Source organism: Gallinula chloropus (genome assembly GCF_964237585.1).
Source record: "Gallinula chloropus genome assembly, chromosome: 2".
NCBI lineage: Eukaryota > Metazoa > Chordata > Aves > Gruiformes > Rallidae > Gallinula > Gallinula chloropus.
The window spans coordinates 117028882-117055369 of NC_140086.1; the positions used below are offsets into that span (position 1 = coordinate 117028882).

At 47.7% G+C, this 26488-nt stretch overlaps 2 protein-coding genes across 2 annotated transcripts; both read left to right on the forward strand.

The window, feature by feature from the left end:
- Window positions 1–12106: 12106 nt before the first annotated feature.
- On the forward strand, window positions 12107–13165 carry LOC311189072 (C-C chemokine receptor type 8-like; the record flags this gene model as incomplete). The annotated part of the gene is made up of 1 exon (XM_084260655.1): window positions 12107–13165. The coding sequence occupies one exon, from the start codon at window positions 12107–12109 to the stop codon at window positions 13163–13165; it is 1059 nt and encodes a 352-aa protein (XP_084116781.1).
- Window positions 13166–24279: 11114 nt separating this feature from the next.
- LOC311189074 (C-C chemokine receptor type 8-like) lies at window positions 24280–25338 on the forward strand (the record flags this gene model as incomplete). Its single annotated transcript, XM_084260657.1, has 1 exon — window positions 24280–25338. The coding sequence occupies one exon, from the start codon at window positions 24280–24282 to the stop codon at window positions 25336–25338; it is 1059 nt and encodes a 352-aa protein (XP_084116783.1).
- Window positions 25339–26488: the final 1150 nt, after the last annotated feature.

Consider the following 26488-nt stretch of genomic DNA (forward strand, 5'->3'; position numbering starts at 1 on the left):
TCTATGGAGGGTCTCATGCCAGTCCAAAGCTGTGGTGACGGGGAGCAGAGGACACAAAGGACACCCTAATCTGTGCTGGCAGGACGTGAGGTTGGGAAAATTAAAGCTGTCCTCAGCAAATCACTGTTTTCCAACGAGAACCTCAAAGTTGAAACCTCAGCTATGAATCATCTGCCCTTTAAAACTCCTTGGGGTTGCAATCACTTCTGCCTGTGGGTTAAGGACAAGAGTCAAATCAGTGAGGTTGCTAGTCCTTTGAAGTAAATAAAACACACCCATGATGGCTCCCAAATTTGCTGTGCTTCCACTCAGCAATGTTGTCTCAGAAATACAGTTACCCAAAGATCCTTCTGCTCACATCAAATGGGTAGTCCCAAACTGCAGCAGGAATGGGAAGGTGGAATGAGACCAGAAAGAAAGATCACAGGAGCATTTCACCCAGCTCTTTGTGCAGCAGCCCTGCTCCTGTAACTGAAGCTGTGCCCATGTGGCTAAATTTGATCCTCTGGGTTGCTACCCTGATGGGCTGCAAGGGAACAAATGAAAAGGGAGAAAAAATGCACAGGAGCCAGCTGGGTTCCTGCTGTGGAACTGGAGCCATCATAATGATCAGAAATACATATTCTTAATTTTATAAAAATAAAGCCAGACAGGGACAATCTGGGTGGGGACAATCTGGGCCTTAACACATCTTCCTCTTCCCAGTGCTTCCCTTCTGAGCTTAGTCTCTTCTTCCCCCAAGATGTTTTGCAATCTCTGCTTCTTCTTGCACTGTATCCTACAACCCCTACAGCCCTGTGATGACAACTAGGGCCTGATATATGACATTCAGATTATTTAAATAGTGTGGTTTTTGGAGATAGGACTTCAGGCTCCACATCCAGATATCCTTAATTCATCTCTTCCAGAGATAACCTAGCTTATTTTTTTAGTATTTTCTTGGAGAAACTAGCGTGTCTTACAGGTGCTACAAAAATATCACTGCAGAATGTGTGACTGAGTGAGGTGCAAGGCCAGGAGACAAAGACCCCAGGCCAAGGCATACAGGTTGCTCGCTGGACTGGTTACACCCTTGATTACCACAACCTAGCTGAGGTCCTTTGTCATCTGCTGGGCACCACTCACGGGCAGGTCTGATCTTCACAGTACTTTGTCTATGTAGCTTTGGAGAGCTACAGGGCAATGGGGAAAAGCATGCACGGCTTGAAAGATTTCTCTTCTTTTCTGGAGGGACATGGAATAGCAATTCCAGGGCATGAGAGGAGGAGCTGACAAGAGCTGGTAGCAGAGCAGAAGGTGCGCCCAAGTCCTGTCACCAGCTCTGCACAACCAGACAGCGATGCAGCTGCAATGCCAAAAGTGGAAGCCAGGGCATCTAGTCAAATAGGCTTTGCACAAAGCGGAACCAGATGCTCTGGGGCCAGATCCTGCTCTTGGTTTACAGCAGGTAAAGTTAAGCATTAGCTCGTTGCAGAAGACCAGCTCCATACCCAGCTGGCGACGCTGGCAGTGGAGCTTGGTTCCTTGGGTACAGTGTGGTGCAGCAGATGAGGAAGAGGCACTGGAGCCCCTCAGGGCACAAAAAAAGAGAGATCAGCTCGAGCGTGGCCAAGGCTAAGGACTGTGCAAATGTTCATCTTCATCACATGCCTTCCACTTCCCTCTCAGTGCTGTGATGCCCATCCTGCCTTGTCTGGCTGCCCATGGCCTCCCTGGAACACCCCTCACTCTGACCTGAGCCTGTGCTCTTGCTGCATTGCTTTATTTATCCAAGTTCTTTGCTCACCTCAGCTTTTTGCCTGTTGTTGGCAATTCGTGGCTGACGTGCTACACAGGATGACAGAAAGAAAGGAGCTAAGGTCCTTTTGACTCCTCTTGCTGAACCCATGCTGGCAAAGGCAGCCAAACAGCTGTATGTGTGAGAAGCCCCCTGTGCCCAGCAGTGAGGGTCTGGCAAAGGAATGGCTGTGCTCACTGTCACCCTGCACTGCAGAGATATCCCATGCCAGAGGGCTATGGGCAGCAGAGGTACCTCTCAGCTGCATGTTGCTGTGGGCTGGTGAACCCCAGAACAGGTGCCATCAGCACAGGCTGTCTGTATCCCTCCTCCTCCTGCTTTTCTTGGGTTGCCTGAATGCCCTTTGCTATCCTCTGCTTGTCCTGTGGTGGTCCCTGCCATCCCATGGCAGTCCCTGCCTCCAGTCATTTTGTCAAGCTGGGGGTTGGTTCTGGCTTCCAGGGAGAGGAGGACTGAGGATCAGCCCAAGACTTAGATGTGTGTGTCTTATGGCTGGGAAGGTCTTGGGTGCTTTGGCCGTTGGGACAGAGTCTGGGGGACACACGCACCTCCAGCAGAGATGAAGGGGCTGCTTGTTGATGCGTCGCAGGGCCATAGGCTGTGTGATGGTAAGAAACACCACACCGTAGCCTAGCGGGTAGCTGTCTGCACTGGGGAGCCCACACTTTGCTCCCTGCTCCAGCATTGTTCCAACATTGAGCATTCCACTCCATTTAACGGTGTAACGTGAAATCCATGGGCACCCGAGGACGCCAGCTCACAGTCAGAGGCAGAGAAGCTGGCCGACAACTGCAGCAGTCAGGGAGACAATGGCCTTTGTATAATGAAATGTATAGGGGTACTCTGTCCAGAAAAACAGACTGTAAGGGTATCTGACTATTTGGTGAGGGGTGGGTGGGGGGGAGGAGCCTTGATGCCCAAAGGCGACCAGTGCTGTTCCCACACCAGCCTTTGGCTTCCGCCATCTGTGCACCCCTGCAGCCCCAGAGCCAGCAGCTGCTGCCCTGTGCCGCGGTGCCGAAAGCTGCTGCTTTCTCCCACACTCCTGCACAGGTCTTGCCAGAGCCCACACCACTGGATGAGGAGGTGGAGGAGGCTGAAGCAGACCCAGGCTGGGAGGTAGGTAGCACTCGCAGGCATGGCGATTTGTTTTACCTACCCAGCACTGGGCGGGGGGGGGGAAAGCTTGCCCAAACCCCAGCTCTTTACTACAAGGGGACTGGCTGGTAGCAAGACTTTATCTTGAGGGCAGCCTGTTGTTTTCCCTCTTGCACCTGCCTGTTGGTTTTTGTACTCTGTGAAGCCCAGTCGCTGCCCCAAGTCCCCCTCTTCCCACAGCTGCCTTTGCACTGTCTTGGGAGCCGCTGTGTCGATAATTCGGTGGCTCCTTCTTCCCCCGGTGCTCCCTGTATTTTTGCACCCGTGGTCCTGGGTGACAGTGACCTGGAACATCTGTCAGCTCTGCGGCCTTTCTCACCTTTGATAATCCCGTCCCTAGAGCCTGTGCCGGAGGTTAGACGGATTTGAAACACAGGCGGTGTGCTGGGGAGGGAACAGCACAGAGGGTGTTTCCAACTCAGGTGCTGCGTGTCCACACTTTCTCACCTGGTTAGCCCTCTGAAAACACTTCAAAGGAAGCGTGAGAGCTCTGTATAACCCCTGGCACCCCTGTCCGCCAGCAGAGCCGCCTGCCTTTTAGGAGAGCATGATTTTCTCTCCGTGCATGGCAATTCCCTCCCTGGTGCTCATGGGCAGCAGCAGGTAGTGCCTGCCCAGACAACTCTCTTCCCTGTCGCCTGCCACTCAGCCCTGCACCACGCTGCTGTGCCACCGCACAGCGAGCCAGCCACTCTGCTGACACTGCAGAAAGCTTTTTGATTACTGGATGATTGGGTGCCAACTGTAGCTATGGCAGTGCTTTACTAGACCAGCCTCTCTGAGGCCTCAGCCAGCTTCTGAATGGTTGCATGCATACACAAAAATTGACATGAATTTATTTACTTAAGAGTTGCTCAGAGGGCTGCCTCTCAGACACCCTTGGGATCAGTGCTTTGATAGCAGGCAGTGAATGTTACTTCTGAAACGGTTCAGTAACACCTAAAGGTATCACTTGTGTGATCTTCTTGGCCACCAGCACTCTCAGGCTGTAGCTTAGGACCTCAGACCTAAGATGAACCAAACCCCAACTTTGTGTTAAAAGCATGTCTGGATGTAAGGCTTGTAGATGATTCCCAAGGCTGAATTTCTAACACAGGAAGTGATTTAATGACCCTCAATTTTTGTCACAAGTTTCTAGAGAGCCTGGAAACAATTGTTCAATCTCTCTATGTAGTCGCTTTGTGCTCTTGTGCAGTGGGCAAGTAAAAAGATGAGTTTTATGCACAGCTTAGCATTGAGAAGACAAATAGCATGTCTGGCTGGGAAGGTACATTAACCGTTAACCTCCTGTGGTGTGTGTGGTCAGCTGCTATCTGGTGTCTTATCTGAATACCTATTCATGTTTCAAAAGACAAAGAAAACCCCCATTGTGCTGCTTTCTTTAAATTTTTTTTTTTTTAATTATGATGTGATTTCACTTTGCTCCCTTGGACCGTGGATCTATTTTGTTGCATTACAGTGGAGAATTTCTGGTCTAACTGTTTATAATTTTCCAAACCTCCAATGAGATATAGTAAGAATTAAATGGGGGTTGTTCTGTTCTTGTTCTGCTTCATCTTCAGACCCATTTTACTGTTAAAAGTCCTAAGTAATCAAAAAGACAAGGCTTCTTTGTCCCAATTTAGGACAATTACCGTTGGCAAAGTAAGGTGCGTCAGTTTCCCAGTGCTGACTGCTCCTGCCTTCACTCTGGTCTCTTCCTTAAGGAAAGTTCACACAGGGAGGCTTTTAGAGTTTGGATTCAAGCTGGCTTTGCACCTACTTGATGAATAAAGATGAAGCAAGCAGAGCAGCATTTTGAGTAAAGGAGTAACTTGGTTTTGTTATTGGCTATTCAATTCTATTTGAGACTAATTCAAGAAATTGGTTTGGTTTTTTTTTTTTGAGGGTTACCTAAAGCACTGTGGCTTAACTGTGGATTTCTGGATTTCTTGGATATCCTTTCTCTGTCCAAGAAATGGGCACACGTTACTATTAACCTTGTTTATGAAAATCGGTCTTGTATTTGGTCCTGGTCAGAAAGACATGTCTGCACCTAGTGATTTCGAAAGGTTTAACGACACTCTTGACTTATTAGTCTTCTGCCTACAGTCTTACAAGAGGGCAGGTATGAAATCTTGATGGTTCTTGGAATTATTGGAGTGTATCAGAAAAGAGTCAGCAAAAGAAACACTGGGTGTTGTAAAAGGAAATATAGATTCTATCTACACAGAGGCAAAAGTTCATCTGGTTTGTCCCACTCATTTGAAACCCACAAGAGCCCCTCTGGTGCTTTCAGTACAGCAGAAAAACATGAAACTGCAGTTTGGTAATGAGAAGGAAACCTGCCTTTCTGCATAGTGGAAAGACACTCCTCCCCCTCTTCAACCACATTTCTTGCTGGATTTTTCAGAACACTTTGGGACATATGTCTTATTTTCATTGAGTTGTGTGTGTCCGTCCGCAGCCCACAGGAGAAGAGGATGGTGCCGGCGGTAGGAGTGCGAGCTCTGCTTTATGCCTGCTAGCTTAAGGTGTCCTGCTCGCTGCTAGAGTGAAGGGAGGGTAAGAAGGCTTGATGCATAAAGCAAACTCCTTCCCGTCAGCATAAATGTGGTTACGCTGAAGCCAAAGCCACACTTGCAGCCCCAGAGCCCCAGGCTGTGGTGGGATGAATTCCTGCCTATACCCCAGTCTCCACAGCTTCACCTTGTCCTGACAGCAAATCCTGGCTTGTCTTGCAGCGAGCAGCAGGCCTTTGGGCTTCATGATTTTCTTGTTTTCTCCAGCAGCACCATGTAAGATCAGAAGTGAGTTTAAACACGGTGAGAATTGATCCCTTCAAGTTTTCTACCTGCAGCACTGTCTACGTCCTTGGACAAGCCTAAGGCTCAGTGGTAGCATAGTCTGTCTTGCCTGCTCCTGATTTCTCCAGATACCTTGCTGGGCAAAACTGCAACACCCACATAAAGGCACTGAGCGTAGGTGGCCTTCCTTTCCCCCCAGCAAGCTCTGGCTCATGGGCTCAGCATGGCTGCACTTCTTTGCAGCGGTGTAGATGGTGGACGTGCCTGGTGTGGACACCAGGCTCCCTGGTGGGTCTTTCATGTTGGAAAATGAGGTCTCAAGAGTCCTGAGCTGCAGCCCTTGAAAGACAGCTCTATGCCCCTGGGTCTTTTGACCAGAAAGGTTTGAAAGCTCTTTCTGATACCAGTGAAAAGCCCCCAAGTTGCAACACCTAATCACAGCGCAAAAGTGCGTAACTGTCTGTATTCTGCACAGTCAAGTCCTTTCGGCCTTATTTTCAACGTTGTGAGCTTGACCAGCTTGTGGCAGTGCAATTGCTGTGCACTTGTTGCCGTGGCCTTTGCCTCACCACCTCTCGTACAGCGGGCTGAGCTAACCACGAGGTTTTCAGCGCTTTTCATATCTTGTACATTTCCTGCAAGAGGTGGCAGGAAAAAAAAAAAGTGTTTCCTGAGATGAAGTAAGCGAAAAAGAATAGCTATGAAAGCCAGACCAAAAGAACCTGAAAAACCAAGAAAAAAAAAAATTAAAGATGTTCAGCAAGTTCCTGTTTATCAGCGGCTCAGATACAGATCATCAGTTGCGGAGCTGCCCTCACACCTCTCCGACCACAGCAGTGTAGGAGGTGTGTCACCCCAGCAAAGCCTCTCTTTGCACACTCTGGTGAAGGCGGAGGCCTGAGGGGAGACGTGAGGGACGAGACAACGTTGCGCAGGTGCCTGCTTTGAGATCATAGCCACAGCAGTCTGGATGGGAAGCGCCAACGGGACGGGACCATCACCTGGATTTTACTGAGAGAGCCCCTGCTAAGGGCACATGACCCCTCTGAGGGGACTGGCTGCCAGTGGCAGGGTACAGGTCTCTGAGTCACTGTCCTGGTCTTAAACCACTCAAGCTTCCCTGTTTTATGAGCGTGGTTTCATACGTAGAAAATCATTTTTCCATTTAAAATGGGGCAAGCGTCCAGAGCTGTTTCCATGGCAGCCTCCTGTGGTGAGAGTGGAGCTGTGCTGACATGGGTGCCCTTGGCCACACAAGGAGTTTCCCATCCGCAGCCGTCTGCCCAGGCGACGGAAGCGGTGCAGACACCGCAGTGCGGCCTGGCACCCTCACAGGGGTACTCCCAATGCCCAGCCGCGCGCAGGCCCTGGGCTTGCAAGTCTGACCGAATGCACCACACGCCACTGCTCCCAGAGGGCAGAGACCGTGAACAGGCCGGACACCAAACCCTGACAGGAGCCAGTCTAGCTCATTAACAGTATCTAATTGAATGCTCTGAGCCCGTGACCCAGCCACGTGTGTTTTATCTGCACTCCTCAGTGTTGCACAGAGTTAGGCAGCATTGCTACGGTGGGGGGATTCCAACACGGTTTCTGAGGGGCACTTCACACCCAGAGGGTCAACGAGCCGTCAGCGTCCACAGGAAAGGTGTGTTGTGGTTTTTGGTGGTCTCTGTGCTCCAGGCAGCAAGGCCCGCAGGGCCATGGGATTTTTTTACATTTGACATGTTTTAAAAGGCAGTTATACTTTTAATGGAGGCCACCATTCTTTCATCAGGGTGGATTTTGGGTTGTTAGCAAACAGATCGGAGACCTCCCTGTACACCAACCCTCACCCAGCATCGCGGGGGCACCCCTGAGGCTCTGGGATGGACTGCTCAGTGCCTGCTGTCCTGCCCTCGGGTCAGGCATGTCCTTCACACACTTGGCCAAGGACAGTTTTACAATATGGGGGACGGACGGATGGACGGAATTGCTCTCGTCCTGCAAGAAGGCTGCTCCACAGCTCCAGCTGTGCAAAAGCCCTTTAGCCTAAGGGATGACCTGTAAATACCCCTCTCGTGTGCCTGTGCTTTCTGTGAGGTGAGACAAGTCTCTTTTCCCTGGTCATTTCCTTGCTGGATTGCCGGTACCTTACGTAGCAGACATATCCCTTCCTTTACTTTGCTTTACCAGGCTGAGCCTGGCTCTCGTGCATGCTGCTCCTATCACCTCGCAGCCTCTCTGCACCTCTTTCCTCTTGAGTTCAATGCTTTTGGGTACACTTTTAATGCAGGCCTTCATCCTTTCATCAGTTTCATGTCAAAATACTGTGTAATTTGTTGCGTGTGTCAGTAACTTATCAGCCAAGCTAATGCAGAAAGCATCCAGTGAAATAAGGGAACATCTTTAGTTGATTGATGCTTTGATCATAAGAGGAATTCTTGAAAGGGCGCCTTATTGATTTCTAAACGAAAAGTAAGTAGAATGGAGTTACTTTATGCTGTACTGTATGTCTGTAAGCAGGACATACTGCTGACATATTATTGATCATATAATTAATATAGAGAGAGTAGAATAAAATCAAGTTCTACAATAAAGTTCTACTACTATCGTGTTCAGAAGTTAATTCAGAAAAAAGAAATAAGTAAAAGTGCCAATGAAGCCCTGAAAGAGGAGCTGATCTCTCTTATGTAACATGCCAAACTGGGTACCTGGAGGCAGAGTGATGTGATGGTTATCAGTAGCGTTTTGAATACCTCAGGGACAACTCTTCTCTTTCTCACTGCTCTACTGACTGGTGCAGGTCCTTCATTAGGTTACTTCTTTTGGTATTTTTTTTTCCCAAGACAATTTTTTCCCTTTTTCTTTCTTTGCCTGCCTGCAGTATTTATCTGTTCTTTTCTTTGGGACTGTCTCTACTTTATTCAACAGCCATCAAACTGGAAAGCTGCTTTGTATTGCAGCTGGTAGCTGCTGCCAAAGGACAGGCTGATCACTTTAATAACAGTCATGCTTTGGATCCGTCACATACCTGTTTGGGTCTCTTGGACAAACCTCTCACATCCTCCATGCTCCTATAGATCAGGAATATGGTGCTGATTGAGATAAACGGATGAAAAGCACATAATTTTGTTGACTTAGAAAAGCACCACAGTTTACAGTATTACACAAACAAAAAATAATTTGAAGTTATTGAATAAACCAAAAAATGTGGAGCCTCTACTTTTATAAATATTTTCTCCTTACCACATATCTTAAATGCACTAAAATATACTTTTACCACTCTCTCCCCGCCCCTCTCCCCCCCAAGGTAGCAAAGAAACACTGAAGTATCTCCATTTGAATAAAAGCTGTTTAAAAATAGTTGCAAAGAGGTAGCAGTAGCTGTGAGTTCTTATTTTGCTCAGAAAACGAATACATTACTAACAGGGAGGGACAGAGCTGGACCACAGTATACAAGTTGCTATTAGCTGAAGGAAATGAAAAACTAACATAATGTGCCTTGGAAATTATCTCTCAGCTTCTGTAAAACAGTTGCACATTTATTGGGGTGTGTTCTGTGATGGAGATAGGTGAACTTTTAAACTACCCTTTCAACTGGGCTGGCTGCAAGAGAGGGGGTATTTAGTGAATGCAGATGAAGAACACCTGTTCACATGCTACCTTTGCAGCCTTCAAAAGACCTTATTTTATTTTTGTTTTGCAGAATGCATTTCTAAGCCTGCTCACTTCTTTCCTGTTTACCGCCACTACAAGACCTTCAATTTTGTCTCATCAAACCTGTTCCATAACTGTCAGCCCATTTGACACCTGCATCTCATCCAATCTCAACCATCTCCACAAGCAATGGAGTAAATTTCCTGGAATCTCCCAAGACAGGACAAGGGCAAGGTAGGAGAAGGCAACGGGGGCCAACTGAGAGTGGAAGCTTCTTGCTGTCAACTGTCAAAGGTAAAGACCATCCATGTTTAATGTGCTACTCTTAAAAATAATGGGCTAATTTTGTCAAGCAGGGGAAAGGGACCCGCAGCAGTGTTCTCTCCCTTGATACCCTCTGGAAAAGTGTTTTTTTTGGTTTGACTGTTTTGCCAAGTGATATGGAGAGGGGAGAAAATGGAAAATGCTGTGTGCTGGTTGGAAGCCATCAAAGGTGTTAATGGTGTAAAGATGGTCTGAAAGCAGAGCTGGGCACCAGTATCCAACAGAGCACACAGTCCAGGAAACCTGGTTGTCTCTCTCTTCACCTGGCTGGAGGCAGGGCTCCTCTAATGTTGCTGATCATATTTGCTGTTCAGTAGTTGCATAAAGGACTTACATATCAGACATATAGGTAGGCCTTCCACTTGGTCTAGGGAACTGCCTTGTGGAAACTGGTGCAGCATTTTTCCTGGCAGAATCTCGTTGTGTGACTGTTTTACCTTGCAGCTTGTTCCCTCGTGCTCGAAGTGTTGAGGTGGGTTGCCTATCCCACTTCCTCACGTGCTCATTAGGTCAAGCAGTTAAAGCCACCACATGCCCTGTGGTGTGTACCTTCTGTATTCTCTCTCTTGAGAAGCTGGGCACTTTCTCCCAATAATTGCAAGATTGCCTTCATATGGGTTGGGAGTTGGATGCATTGTTTTAGGTTGCTGGACCAGTTTCTCTATCACTGAGATGAAGGAAAAGGAAATATTGTCTTGATATGGCAGAGTCAGCTGACCAGTTCATGTAATGTTGTTGCATCTGCATCAAATATAGGAGATATTTTCTACCCGTATTTGCTGCTGCATGAACAGTCATTATCTGGTGACTCCACATCTCAATATTTAGGGGTTTATATGAAAATGAAGTTGAAATTAATAACATGGATGTCCTATGTATACAGAGCTGAAAACTGATCGCAGGAAAGAATTACCTTATCAACGTAGATTGCAGCACTGCTTTTCTCTCAACACTCCTCGTTTCCATGCAAGGAACTCCATAGGGCTCTGTGCTGTATTTCTAACAGGGTTCTCTGCATTGCACATGCCAGCTGACTTTGGTTAAAACAGTCCTGGTGCCCCAAGAAAAGTGGTGGCTGGTCAGCGAGGCATGAGCAGTGTCCATACCTGGAGCAGAAGACTCACACTGACTCCAGCACCCCTCAGTGCTGTGCATAGGGATCCTCCTGTTTCCCATCACAGGGTGGCACAGCCAGGAAAGAAATACAAAAGCTTTCACCATTCTCTCTCCTTTCATACACAATTACGAACTCAGCAGAGCATGTTCTCTGCTTCTGATGCATTAACAGCTGCCATTCATGATATTGCTACGGCTCAATAGCCATCATTATTACAAAATGATTGTTTCCTCCTGGAAACTGTGTGTGTTTGAAGCTCTTTCAAGATGTGATCAACCTGTATGTGAGCATAATATAGATGCAGGGCACAATAAACACACGGGTGCTTTGACAAGGCCAACTCCTTTGAAATAGGCCTTTTGAAAGAGCCATTACTTCTCAAAATGCAACCACTTAACTCTGCACCCCAGATCTCCTTTTGTAGGGGTCATGAGGTGATAGCAAGAAAACAAAAGAGAGCTTGGTAAGGCACTGACTCACTTTTGGAGAGCAGTGTTTTAAAGCTGCATTCATTGCAATTCCTCAGAAATGACAGTGAGGAAGCACCCCCCAGCCTGTTTTGCTTCTGTATAAACTAGAAAACTGAAGTGGGCAGAACAGGCAGGAGGGGTGAGCTCTTGTGTTTCAGGAATCAGCACTGCAGAGCTGCTCACCAGCTAACCCAGAGGGCAGTGGCCACCTTGCTGCAGCAGCCCAGGGCTCAGCACTGCGAGTGCTGCTGCACAGCCCAGCAAACCCCTTGCAGCTGCAGAGGAGAGGGGGGGCTGGATGTGATCCTGCACCCCCCGATGGAAAAGTAGTTTACGAGTCTCTGCACTCCATGCCAGTATCCAGCGCTGATCAGCACAGCTAAAAAATGCGCTTATATAAGGACCCCAACACTACTAGGCAGAAATCATCCCCACCCCAGGGAGCACAAGAATTGTAGATCAGGTGCAAGTTTGGTACCTCTGCACTACAATGACTACTCAGAGCATTATTTTTTCTTTGTCATGAAGGGCTAACTCACTGTGACTGCAGCATTTTCAAGGAAAACAAGAGCATCTTAATGCTCACACTGTAGAGGATGCACAGGAACTCCGGGCAGGCTGCAGGTGCAGCCTTTTGGGTGGTATGGCTGCTCTTGTCCAGCCAGTCAGACCAAGACATTTTGCAGCCCCTCTATCTCTGGGGGCTGAATCACTGCCTCGGTGCAGCACAGTGAGAGGCAGAAGACATGGCACGAGTCCTGTTCCAGGACAGCCAGCCATTTATCCCTTGCTCTTTCTTCTACAGATGTCTGACATGGATCCCACAAACCACTTCCTTCTCACAACACAATATTACTTTGGATATATCCATGAATATGATGACAGCACTGCTCCGTTCAATGAAGGAAACAGCATTCACAGGTTCACATCCCTCTTTCTGCCAATCCTGTATGGCACTGTATTTGTCATTTGCCTCTTGGGAAACTCCTTGGTCCTATGGGTTCTCCTGACCAGGAAGAAGCTGACATCAATGACTGACATCTGCCTGCTGAACCTGGCAGCCTCCGATCTCCTCTTCATTGTGCCTCTCCCTTTCCAAGCCTACACTGCCTCAGACCAGTGGGTTTTTGGCAACACCATGTGTAAGATAATGGCTGGCATTTATTACACGGGGTTTTATAGCAGTATTTTTTTTATAACCCTCATGAGCATAGACAGGTATATAGCAATTGTCCATGCTGTCTATGCCATAAAGGTTCGGACAGCCACTTGTGGTCTGATTATCACTTTAATCCTGTGGCTGGTGGCTTTCTTGGCTTCTATACCCAACATCTTGTTCAAGCAGCAGCTGGAAATCGAGCAGTCTGTGCAGTGCATCTCCACAGGCAACAATACCTGGAAGGTCACATCTCAGTTTGCCACCAATATCTTAGGTCTTTTGGTTCCCCTTAGCATCCTCATTTGCTGCTACACCCAGATACTGAAAAACCTGCAAAAATGCAAAAATTGGAAGAAGACCAAGGCAATCAAGATGATCATCATCATTGTCATTGTTTTCTTCCTCTTCTGGACTCCCTTCAACATTGTGCTCTTCCTAGAGTCTCTGCAGAGCCTGCACATCATCAACGAATGCAAGGCCAGCTACCAGATAGCCCTGGCCCTGCAGGTGACAGAAACCATCTCCTTCATCCACTGCTGCCTGAATCCCGTGATCTATGCCTTTGCTGGGGTGACATTCAAGCAGCATCTTAGAGGACTATTTCAGTCCTGTGTCTGTGTCCTCAGCAGACCTGCCAGAAGTTCCAGGTCTAGTCGGATGTTTTCAGTGACCAGCCAGTTCTCCAGCTGCTCTGACAGCGCGGGGTTCCTGTGAATTGCTGCCTTCTGCTGTGAGCAGCTGTCCCAAGTTCTGACAAGGCCCTGGAGGCTGTACCACCTACACAGCATCCTCCTGTGAGGACTAGTATGCCTATGCCCCCTTTTGGGATGTGCTGTGAACCACGGCATAGGCAGTGGCAGCACAAATTTCCTAAGGGCACTGGTGTGTTTGTAAAATGGTGGCCTTACAAGCTTGCCCCGGAACGAGCTTTAGGTACATTTTAGAGCTCTTTTTAAGCATGTCAGCCAGCAGGATGCTTCCTCCAGCATTTATTTTCTCCTGTGATGAAAACATCGATTCTGCCTCACCCCCAAATATGCTCTGCCTTGTGCAGGCAGTTCTGTATGTGAATCCCCATGTCCCTGTGACAGGTGTGGGACAACCTCCCCGGGAAGTGGGAAGAGGGACAGGCAGAGTGGGAATCACCTCAGCCACTGCCACCATTCACCCTTTGCTTCAGTTCCTGGACAAAGAGGCTTCTCAGCTCCAGGCCCTGGTGCTTTGCTGTGGGATGGTCCCAGGGGTGCAGCCGGCTGGTCCCTGGAGCTGCTGCCACCCAAAGCAGATTTTGGTGATGATGCCTTCCAAAACAGCAGAGGTTCCCCCTATGCTGGTCACTCGTAGAGATCTGTACATGTGGGTATGTCATCCTCAGAGCTGCCTGGTAGGCCGCACCATCTCTGGAGGCGTGTGACCTCCAGCTCTGTGCCCCCAGCGCTTGCCACTAAATCTAAACGTCAGTAAACGACATGTAGCATGTAGAAACTCCATCTCTGTTTCCATACAGTGTTGTTGCTGTCACTGTAGAAGTGTTACCTTTGAATAAACAGATTAACTGCTCCTTTGACTCACAAAACTATATTAGGAAACGGAAAGGATATTTTTACGGATTTTTCAGCCAGGATCACATAAAATACATCTGGTGGTATTGAGAGGTACTCTGGAGCTCTTCAGCAAAACAGGTCTTGCCTCCCCTTGCCTGCTGAGAAAGATTTGTCCTCAAAATCCCCATAAAAATTCACAGAGGAAAAAATAATGTGTCTGTTGAGGTAATAATATTGTAAATGAAATTTAAAAGTTAAACAAGAGAGTACGTGGAGCCAGGAAAACCACAGGCTAAAAGTGTTGCACAGTTAGGCGGCATTGCTGCGGTGAGGGGAACCCACCCAGTTCTGTGCTGGAGCTTGCAGATTTCACACCCAGAGGGTCAGTGAGCCCTGAGAAGACAACCCTCAGTGTCCCCATGAAAGGTGTGTTGTGGTTTTCGGTGTTCTCCAGTCAGAGCAGAGGTGTGCTCTGGGCAGCAAGGCTTCCCCCTTTGCAGACCTGCCAGGGGTGGCAGTCCTCCTGAGCACCCAGAACTGGGTGCTGCTCGGGCAGGGTGCCAGGCCCAGCATGGCCAGTGCTATGAGCCAGTACAACCAGTGCCGAGCTCCGGTGGTGAGCCCAGGGCAGCCTGTTGGCACAGAGAACCTGATCAGTTTATGGTGGAGGGGCAATCATGTGCCAGTCAGTGTCATTACCGTTGCTGGAAAGCACTAGAAGGAATAAGCAGCCTGCAATAAAATAAGTATTTTTTTTACACATGCCACTGCTTTGAGAGGGTGTGAAGATGTTCTGGGGACAGGATGGCTGCTCAAATTGACCCTGACATTAAAAAGCCTGGGGGTAGTTGGCTGCAGTTCATTAAGGGCAAGATCCCACTTCTGCGTATGGGGAAGGCCCGCTGAGACCACAGCCACAGGATGGGGAAGGCAACACTTCTGGAGTAAAGGATCTGTGTGGTGGCTTCCAGCAGAAGAGAAGTGTGAGTCACTCACAGGCGGACTGAAGAAGACAACAGCTGCCCCAAGTGGGTGGCTCTTCCAGTCCACTTTGCCAAGGGTGAGGCCACAGCTGGGGCTCTATGTCTAGTTTTGGGGCAGCTAGATGCAAAAAAGATTAAGGAAAACTGGGCAGCTGCCAAAGGAGAACAGTGGCTATGGTTAACAACCAAGAAAACATGACCTAAGAGGAAAAAGATGATGGAATATGAGCTATTAAGATTGAAGGGAAATATGATCTTAGAATATTTTTAAACAACTAGAAGAAAGTTTCATTTGTTCCTCCATGGATAAAATAAATGACTCGGATCATATCAGGAGAGTTTTAGATTAAGCATTAGGACAAATTTCCTAGCAGTGATCCTGGAGAAGCAGTGGGATGGTTTGTAAGGGAAAGCAGGGGCTGCAGGAGCAGGCTGAGCAACTGCATGGCAAGAATAGCAGTGGGATACTGTCCCTGCCTACCAGACAAGGGATGGGCTACACCATCTCCCACTGTCCCACCGAGACCTGTTTTCTGTGATTTCTCTGTTCTGACTCATTCTCACTTGCATCCTCCTCTGGTCTCCTCTCTTAGGCAAAGCAGTGTCAGATGCTAATCTGAGAGGTGCCCATGCACTGGTGTACCCAAGGCGTGGGACAGCAAAGGCTTTGAAACCCAAGTGCTTTCGGGTGAGGAAAAAGCCATCAGATAAGGGACAGATGGAGAAGAGTCTTCTTCTCAAAGACTCCATGTGCGAAAGATGTATTTTTTTTTTCCACTTCTTTCTGTCCCACAACTACCCTGTCACAAAACATGAATGAGAAAACCCCACTCACTGCTGACATCGTTATGAATGAGTTACTGTGCTGGGCGTTTTGCAACGCACTGATTTCTGCTTCAGCGAAACTAAGCTGCAGCTGCCAAAGCCATAATCGCTCTGGCTTTGGTGGTGCTGGCGATGAAAAGGAGAGCGTGGAGCAGAGCGAGCTGATCCAGACCTCACTGAGCAGCTCCAGCTGCTTCTCCTGCACAAACTCTGTGACAGGTTTTGGAGAACTCTCTGGCTTGCAGCCTCTTTGCCTGTACTGAGCATCTGCTGCAGGGGAGAGAGACAGAGCAATGCCAGGACAGGTTTCCCGTACACGCATTTGTACATCGGCATGCACAAGGTTACAGTCAGAGAACTCTGCTTTGGGGAGGGGGGGTGTTGGTATTTTTTGCTGACAAAGCTGAAAAGAATAATAAAAAATTCTGTCTGCTCTCAGCAAAACAGATACATCTCAGTTCCAGTGGGAATTTTTTAAAGCTGTCTGGTTTTGAGGAAGAAGGGTTAGAAGAGTATGGGTTTTTTTGTATATATGTGTATATATTTTTATATATATGTGTGTGTATATATATACACCTCCTATATTTCAAAACATCATATTTAAAAATGCAAAGTAGCAATGTTTTGTCTAGAACTTGTCAGAATAAAGTATTGTAACTCTTCCCCCCCTCCCCTTAATTTGGAGGAGGGAATTTACCCCCCCTCCAAAAATACAACTTGGCACTTTCAGAGATATCTTATCAACCGAAATACACCTTTTTACTAGCAAAACCTGATCACTCAAAATCTCATCCAGTCACAAAGTCGCCCACCTCTTTGCATACAGACACACAAGTATGTTGTCAAGAAAGAAAGACAACCCATTATGGTGTGTATCTGTACCTCTGTGCTGGCAAGGGTCTGGTTAAACAGTTTTGATTAAGATGATGGTGTGTTGATGGCTGGTGATGATAGGCCCAAACACTGTGGCAATATCTGAGACAGGCAAAGATACCTCAAAAGAGAGCTCCTATCCAGACTTTCTTCCTGTACCTCCTAGGTGACTGCATGACCTCAGTGCCCTGTGGGAGAGAAGTGCAAGGCGTTCACTGAGGGTGCTGTGGCCAGAAAAGGGTGCTTGCTGGTCCATACAGGCAGCAGACACACCTGAGAGAGGGTTGTTGGGGCAGAGAGATGGCCAGCAGGAGAAATTTGGGGTAGGAGGTTCATCAAAGCGCTATCTGCCATGCTGCTCCCACACTGCAGAGGTCATGCTCACTCCTACCCTCTGTCTCTACCTTCTCCTGCCAAGCCAAGGTGCTGTCATGTTCTTCCCATCACCAGTGATGACTGCTGGCATTTTTCAAGCCATTTTAGCTGAGCAACACAGCATCTCAGAACACTGCTGCAGCTATTCTGTGTTCTGTTTCCTCTGCTGAACTAAGACACTTCTTCCCTCTTCCTTTAATATGACAGAGGAAGCCCTCTGAGATGTAAAGCGAGAGCTGATTTGAAAGGGAAAGGCCTCTTTTTGACTAAGAAGCTGCCCTTGTTTTGCTGTCGAGCAAAGGCAGAGGCAAATGCCCTTCTCAGGTGTTTGATGACATTCCCTGACTTGTCTGGTTATTGCTGCTTTGAGATGGGTGGAAGCAGAGTGCTGCATCAAGGCAAACACTGCCTTCCAGCCAGGTGTTATGACAGTGAGAAACTAAGACATGCTTAGTTTCTTCTTGGGGATATCCTACCAAGTAACATGTCGTACTCCGCTTTATTCCCATCTTTTCCTAATGACTGCTACACCAACACTGGAGCCTGTGCCCTGGTGTCAGAAAGGTGCCTCCCACCCACTTTACCAAACAGCCAGAGCCCCACTAGTGTCTGCGCAAGGCTGGCACTCCTGCAGCTGGAGCAGTTTCTTGCTGGTGGTGTCTTCTGTTACAAATCCAGTTTCCTTTCTGTGTTCAAATTCAATTCATCTCAACTTCTGTAGGAGGAAGGAGAGGTTTACACAAGAGAAAGCAGAGCAGTTTTGCAGCAACTAAAGCTGGCCATCAACCCCAGGCTGAGGAGCTGCAGCAGTGGCACGGGATTAGAAAACCCTCTGGGATTGATGTCAGATGCTGCGCTAGCGTGCATGGGTGGTCCCCTGGTGCCACCAGCGAATACACCTGGCTGTAGGAGCTGCAGACGTGGCCATGCTGTTTGCCTCACAGCAAGGTTTGTTTTGGTCACAGCATTTGCCACAGCCTTTCCATTTTACATGGGGCTCCAGTGGAGCATCGCTTCCCTGACCTTTGGGCTCCAGGTAGTTTGAGGGAGTGGAAGGCTGCGTTGCTCTGATGAGCCGGTCACCTTTAGGCTGACAGTGTCTTCAGCTATGCGAGTTCGTTGCACATGGGGTTTTTTTTTTTCCCCACTGAAGCGACTATTTTGACGGAAGATAAAAGAGCAGAAACCGTAACTTCAGAGTGTCGGTAGAAGAACCGCTGCGGTCACGGTGGCAGCAGGCGCAGCTAACGGGGAAGTGCGAACGGCGTGGTGCACAGGCTCATGGTGTGAGACTCCCCAGCACCCGCTGGCTGCCTGGGGCTGCTGTGGCTGCTGCAGGCTGACCCTGACAACCACTGAGAAAACATAAGAAGACAAACCAGAAGGTTACTCCTACAGTAACATTTTCCCTATCCTGTTTAACCTGAGTGGTGACTGAGATGCCTGTCCACCAGCATTGTAACCGGTGTGGTGATGCTGGGCAGCTCTTCCCTCCTGCAGCTGTCTTGACTGGGGGTGTGGAGCGTGATTTGTGGTGCAGCTCCTGCACCCAAACCCAAACTGGCCGTAGGCTGCAGCACCAGAGATAGTGACAGTCAGTTGTCTCTGTTTTGCTGCACGGTCTGTCTTCCTCGTATGAAAGCCCATGAAAATGCAGAGTGACATTGCTTGCACCGGTGTGCAGCTGAAACTCAGCTGGAGGGATGCTGAGCAGCCAGGACTGCTGGAGAAGGGAGCTCTAGGGTGGATTTTGAGTTGTTAGCAAACAGATCGGAGACCTCCCTGTACACCAACTCTTACCCAGCATCGCGGGGGCACCCCTGAGGCTCCGGGATGCACTGCTCAGTGCCTGCTGTCCTGCCCTCGGGTCAGGCATGTCCTTCACACACTTGGCTAGGGGCGGTTTCACACAATCGGGGGACTTGCTTTCGTCCCACAGGAAGGCTCCAGCTGTGCAAAATCCCTTTAGCCCAAGGGACAACCTGTAAATACCCCTCTGCCTGTGCTTTCTGGGAGGTGAGACAAGTCTCTTTTCCCTGGTCATTTCCTTGCTGGATTGCCGGTACCGTACATAGCAGACATATCCCTTCCTTTACTTTGCTTTACCAGGCTGAGCCTGGCTCTTGTGAATGCTGCTCCTATCACCTCGCAGCCTCACTGCACCTCTTTCCTCTTGAGTTCAATGCTTTTGGGTACACTTTTAATGCAGGCCTTCATCCTTTCATCAGTTTCATGTCAAAATACTGTGTAATTTGTTGCGTGTGTCAGTAACTTATCAGCCAAGCTAACGCAGAAAGCATCCAGTGAAATAAGGGAACATCTTTAGTTGATTGATGCTTTGATCATAAGAGGAAATCTTGAAAGGGCACCTTATTGATTTCTAAACGAAAAGTAAGTAGAATGGAGTTACTTTATGCTGTACTGTATGTCTGTAAGCAGGACATACTGCTGACATATTATAGATCATATAATTAATATAGAGAGAGTAGAATAAAATCAAGTTCTACAATAAAGTTCTACTACTATCGTGTTCAGAAGTTAATTCAGAAAAAAGAAATAAGTAAAAGTGCCAATGAAGCCCTGAAAGAGGAGCTGATCTCTCTTATGTAACATGCCAAACTGGGTACCTGGAGGCAGAGTGATGTGATGGTTATCAGTAGCGTTTTGAATACCTCAAGGACAACTCTTCTCTTTCTCACTGCTCTACTGACTGGTGCAGGTCCTTCATTAGGTTACTTCTTTTGGTATTTTTTTTCCCCAAGACAATTTTTCCCTTTTTCTTTCTTTGCCTGCCTGCAGTATTTATCTGTTCTTTTCTTTGGGACTGTCACTATTCCTTTATTCAACAGCCATCAAACTGGAAAGCTGCTTTGTATTGCAGCTGGTAGCTGCTGCCAAAGGACAGGCTGATCACTTTAATAACAGTCATGCTTTGCTGCAGTTTCATGTAGCTGGATTCTAATGGAGAAGGGGAGGCTGCAGAGGTGGCTCCTGCAAGAAGCAGCCAGAAGCTCTCTGCAGGCCCCGGTGAGTAAACATTGGCAATTCAAGGCCAAAGTTGCTGCTGACCAGGGCCAAGCCAATCTGCTATGGTCACAACGCCTCTGGGAATCACATTTAGGAGAAAAAAAACCTCAGGCAGGGGCATTTTGCCACCAGAGAAGGGAGTGAGAAGATGTAGGATACTGTGCAGACACCAAGGCCAGGGAAGAAGGAGCGGGGGCACGGAGAATGAGGCACTCTAGGTGCAGGCCTGTGGAGGGACTGACCCATGCTGCAGCAGGTGTGCTGGGCGACTTGTGACTGTGAGGGACCAGGGTGGAGCAGTCTGGGCCCAAAGGTCAGCACCTCATGGAAGGGAGCCACGCTGAGGCACTTGGTGAAGAGATGACCCCCCTGATAGAAAGGTCTTATGCTGGAGAAGTTCGTGGAGGACTGTCTCCTGTGGGTGGGACCCCACGGTGCAGCAGGGGAAGAGGGTGTGGAATGCCCCTCCAGCTAAGAAGGAAGAAAACTTGGGAAGAATGGACTGAAAAACCTCATTCCCCATTCCCTGCCCCTCCCCATGCTGCAATGGGGGGAAGAAGGGAATGAAATTATGACTGAAGTCTGTTAAGAGTTGAGGAGTGGGGGGAAGTAGAGACGGTTTAAGATCTGGAGGAGGAAAGTAGCTTGTGAGGAACTGATTAAAACCCCATTCCCCCATTCCCTGCCCCTCCCCATGCTATGATGGGGGGGAAGTAGGGAGTAAAATCATGAATATAGTTTTAAGTCTGCTAAGAAGGGAGAGGTGGGGGGAAGGTGCTTTAAGAACTGGCCCCACTTCTCATTGTCTGACTCTGGTTTCACTGGGTGTGCACTGTAGTTGTAATAAGTTAGTTTTCTTTTCTTTATTCTGTGTTGAGTCTATTTTGCCCATGACACTAATAACAGAGTGATCCCTCCCTGTCCTTCTGTCAAATCTTCAGCCTCCCAATATATTTTTTCTCCCCTTTTTGACTGAAAAGGGGAGAAATAGAGCAACTTTGGTGGGCATTTGGCCGCCAGCCAGGGCCAAACCACCTCACCATCACATACTTTTTTGGGGCTCTTGGGTAAATCTCTTGTATCCTCCATGCTCCTATAGATCAGGAATATGGTGCTGATTGGGATTAACTGATGAAAAGCATATAATTTCGTTGATTTACAAAAGCAACATATTTCACAGTATTACACAAACAAAAAATAATTTAAAGTTATTGAATAAACCAAAAAATGTGGAGCCTCTACTTTTATAAATATTTTCTCCTTACCACATATCTTAAATGCACTAAAATATACTTTTACCACTCTCTCCCCGCCCCTCTCCCCCCCCAAGGTAGCAAAGAAACTCTGAAATATCTCTATTTGAATAAAAGCTGTTTAAAAATGATTGCAAAGAGGTAGCAGTAGCTGTGAGTTCTTATTTTGCTCAGAAAACGAATACATTACTGACAGGGAGGGACAGAGCTGGACCACAGTATACAAGTTGCTATTAGCTGAAGGAAATGAAAAACTAACATAATGTGCCTCGGAAATTATCTCTCAGCTTCTGTAAAACAGTCGCACATTTGTTGGGGTGTGTTCTGTGATGGAGATAGGTGAACTTTTAAACTACTCTTTCAACAGGGCTGGCTACAAGAGAGGGGGGATTTAGTGAATGCAGATGAAGAACACCTGTTCACGTGCTACCTTTGCAGCCTTCAAAAGACCTTATTTTATTTTTGTTTTGCAGAATGCATTTCTAAGCCTGCTCACTTCTTTCCTGTTTACCGCCACTACAAGACCTTCAATTTTGTCTCATCAAACCTGTTCCATAACCGTCAGCCCATTTGACACCTGCATCTCATCCAATCTCAACCATCTCCACAAGCAATGGAGTAAATTTCCTGGAATCTCCCAAGACAGGACGAGGACAAGGACAAGGTAGGAGGAGAAGGCAACGGGGGCCAACTGAGAGTGGAAGCTTCTTACTGACAAAGGTAAAGTCCATCCATGTTTAATGTGCTACTCTTAAAAATAATGGGCTAATTTTGTCAAGCAGGGGAAAGGGACCCGCAGCAGTTTTCTCTCTCTTGATACCCTCCGGAAAACTGCTTTTTCAGTATGACTGTTTTGCCAAGTGATATGGAGAGGGGAGAAAATGGAAAATGCTGTGTGCTGGTTGGAAGCCATCAAAGGTGTTAATGGTGTAAAGATGTTCTGAAAGTCTGAAGAGGAGCATCTCCCGTCTCTCTTCAGGCCAGGGAAAACGCTTCTGAATTTTGCCAAAAAGCAGATTCATTGCATCTGTAAATCTGTACCTGTGTACCTGTATCCATGCAATTATGTATCTGTAGCACGCTGTTCATTAGTTCTGAAAAATGTTTTATTCCTGTTGTTGAATCTATGGATTTCTTTCAGAGGGATCCCTGACAGGCAAATAAGAAAAGCAAGCCATTGCTGCGGTGCTTGCTCTCACAGAGACACAGCCACACATCAAAAGCATTAGCAGGAAATATTTTCTACCCGTATTTGCTGCTGCATGAACAACCCTTATCTGGTGACTCCACATCTCAATATTTAGGGGTTTATATGAAAATAAAGTTGAAATTAATAACACAGATGTCCTATACACATACAGCTGAAAACTGATCGCAGGAAAGAATTACCTTATCAATGTAGATTGCAGCACTGCTTTTCTCTCAACACTCCTCGTTTCCATGCAAGGAACTCCATAGGGCTCAGTGCTGTATTTCTAACAGGGTTCTCTGCATTGCACATGCCAGCTGACTATGGTTAAAACAGTCCTGGTGCCCCAAGAAAAGTGGTGGCTGGTCAGCGAGGCATGAGCAGTGTCCATACCTGGAGCAGAAGACTCACGCTGACTCCAGCACCCCTCAGTGCTGTGCATAGGGACCCTCCTGTTTACCATCACAGGGTGGCACAAACAGAAAAGAAATACGAAAGCTGTCACCATTCTCTCTCTTTTCATACACAATTACGAACTCAGCAGAGCATGTTCTCTGCTTCTGATGCATTAAAAGCTGCCATTCATGATATTGCTACGGCTCAATAGCCATCATTATTACAAAATGATTGTTTCCTCCTGGAAACTGTGTGTGTGAAGCTCTTTCAAGATGTGATCTACCTGCATGTGAGCGTAATATAGATGCAGGGCACAATAAACACACGAGTGCTTTGACAAGGCCAACTCCTTTGAAATAGGCCTTTTGAAAGAGCCATTGCTTCTCAAAATGCGACCACTTAACTCTGCACCCCAGATCTCCTTTTGTAGGGGTCATGAGGTGATAGCAAGAAAACAAAAGAGAGCTTGGTAAGGCACTGACTCACTTTTGGAGAGCAGTGTTTTAAAGCTGCATTCATTGCAATTCCTCAGAAATGACAGTGAGGAAGCACCCCCCAGCCTATTTTGCTTCTCTATAAACTAGAAAACTGAAGTGGGCAGAACAGGCAGGAGGGGTGAGCTCTTGTGTTTTAGGAATCAGCACTGCAGAGCTGCTCACCAGCTAACACAGAGGGTAGTGGCCACCTTGCTGCAGCAGCCCAGGGCTCAGCACTGCGAGTGCTGCTGCACAGCCCAGCAAACCCCTTGCAGCTGCAGAGGAGAGGGGGGGGCTGGATGTGATCCTGCACCCCCCGATGGAAAAGTAGTTTACGAGTCTCTGCACTCCATGCCAGTATCCAGCACTGATCAGCCCAGCTAAAAATTGTCCTTATATAAGGACGCCAAGACTACTAGGCAGAAATCATCCCCACCCCAAGGAGCACAAGAACATCAAGATTTGTAGATCAGGTGTAGATTTGGTACCTCTTTGCACCAAGATGACTTTTCACAGCATTAATTTTTCCTTGTCATGAAGGGCTAACTCACTGGGACTGAGGCATTTTCAAGGAAAACGAGAGCACCTTAATGCTCACACTGTAGAGGATGCACAGGAATTCTTGGCAGGCTGCAGGTGCAGCCTTTTTGGGTGGTATGGCTGCTCTTGTCCAGCCAGTGAGACCAAGACTGCATTTACAGCCCCTCTCTCTCTGGGGGCTGACTCACTGTGTTGGTGCAGCACAGCGAGAGGCAGAAGCCACGGCAGGAGTCCTGTTCCATTACAGCCAGCCATTTATCACAGAATCACAGAATGGTATGGGTTGGAAGGGACCTCGAGCTCATTGGATCCAACCCCCCTTGCTCTTTCCTCTACAGGTGTCTGACATGGATCCCACAAACCACTTCCTTCTCACAACAGAATATTACTATGGATATGTCTATGGATATGATGACAGCACTGCTCCGTGCAATGAAGGAAACAGCATTCACAGGTTCACATCCCTCTTTCTGCCAATCCTGTACGGCACTGTATTTGTCATTTGCCTCTTGGGAAACTCCTTGGTCCTATGGGTCCTCCTGACCAGGAAGAAGCTGACATCAATGACTGACATCTGCCTGCTGAACCTGGCAGCCTCCGATCTCCTCTTCATTGTGCCTCTCCCTTTCCAAGCCTACACTGCCTCAGACCAGTGGGTTTTTGGCAACACCATGTGTAAGATAATGGCTGGCATTTATTACACGGGGTTTTATAGCAGTATTTTTTTTATAACCCTCATGAGCATAGACAGGTATATAGCAATTGTCCATGCTGTCTACGCCATAAAGGTTCGGACAGCCACTTGTGGTCTGATTATCACTTTAATCCTGTGGCTGGTGGCTTTCTTGGCTTCTATACCCAACATCTTGTTCAAGCAGCAGCTGGAAATCGAGCAGTCTGTGCAGTGCATCTCCACAGGCAACAATACCTGGAAGGTCACGTCTCAGTTTGCCACCAATATCTTAGGTCTTTTGGTTCCCCTTAGCATCCTCATTTGCTGCTACACCCAGATACTGAAAAACCTGCAAAAATGCAAAAATTGGAAGAAGACTAAGGCAATCAAGATGATCATCATCATTGTCATTGTTTTCTTCCTCTTCTGGACTCCCTTCAACATTGTGCTCTTCCTAGAGTCTCTGCAGAGCCTGCACGTCATCAACGAATGCAAGGCCAGCTACCAGATAGCCCTGGCCCTGCAGGTGACAGAAACCATCTCCTTCATCCACTGCTGCCTGAATCCCGTGATCTATGCCTTTGCTGGGGTGACATTCAAGCAGCATCTTAGAGGACTATTTCAGTCCTGTGTCTGTGTCCTCACCAGACCTGCCAGAAGTTCCAGGTCTAGTCGGATGTTTTCAGTGACCAGCCAGTTCTCCAGCTGCTCTGACAGCGCGGGGTTCCTGTGAACTGCTGCCTTCTGCTGTGAGCAGCTGGCCCAAGTTCTGATAAGGCCCTGGAGACTGTACCACCTACACAGCAGCCTCCTGTGAGGACTAGTATGCCTATGCCCCCTTTTGGGATGTGCTGTGAACCACGGCATAGGCAGTGGCAGCACAAATTTCCTAAGGGCACTGGTGTGTTTGTAAAATGGTGGCCTTACATCTTGCCCCAGAACGAGCTTTAGGTACGTTGTAGAGCTCTTTTTAAGCATGTCAGCCAGCAGGATGCTTCCTCCAGCATTTATTTTCTCCTGTGATGAAAACATCGCTTCTGCCTCACCCCCAAATATGCTCTGCCTTGTGCAGGCAGTTCTGTAGGTGAATCCCCATGTCCCTGTGACAGGCGTGGGACACCCTCCCCGGGAAGTGGGAAGAGGGACAGGCACGGGATTGCTTCACATTACAGAGTGGGAATCACCTCAGCCACTGCCACCATTCACCCTTTGCTTCAGTTCCTGGACAAAGAGGCTTCTCAGCTCCAGGCCCTGGTGCTTTGCTGTGGGGTGGTCCCAGGTGTGCAGCTGGCTGGTCCCTGGAGCTGCTGCCACCCAAAGGAGATTTTGGTGGTGATGCCTTCCAAAACAGCAGAGGTTCCCCCTATGCTGGTCACTCGTAGAGGCACGTAGCATGTAGAAACTCCATCTCTGTTTCCATACATTGTTGTGTTCTGTCATTGTAGAAGTGTTTCCTTTGAATAAACAGATTAACTGCTCCTTTTTGTCCTGGCTCCTTTGACTCACAAAACTATATTAGGAAAAGGAAAGGATGTTTTTACGGATTTTTCAGCCAGTATCACATGAAATACATCTGGTGGAATTGAGAGGTACTCTGGAGCTCTTCAGCAAAACAGGTCTTCCCTCCCCTTGCCTGCTGAGAAAGATTTGTCCTCAAAATCCCCATAAAAATTCACAGAGGAAAAAATAATGTGTCTGTTGAGGTAATAATATTGTAAATGAAATTTAAAATTTAAACAAGAGAGTACGTGGAGCCAGGAAAACCACAGCCTGGGTTTTGCAATGATTGTTTTTTTAGGGCAATTAAAATATATCCTAATTTTTCTTAGTTTTACCTTTCCATCTGAAAATACAACTGCATTTTTAAAGTGCAGTAAAGATTT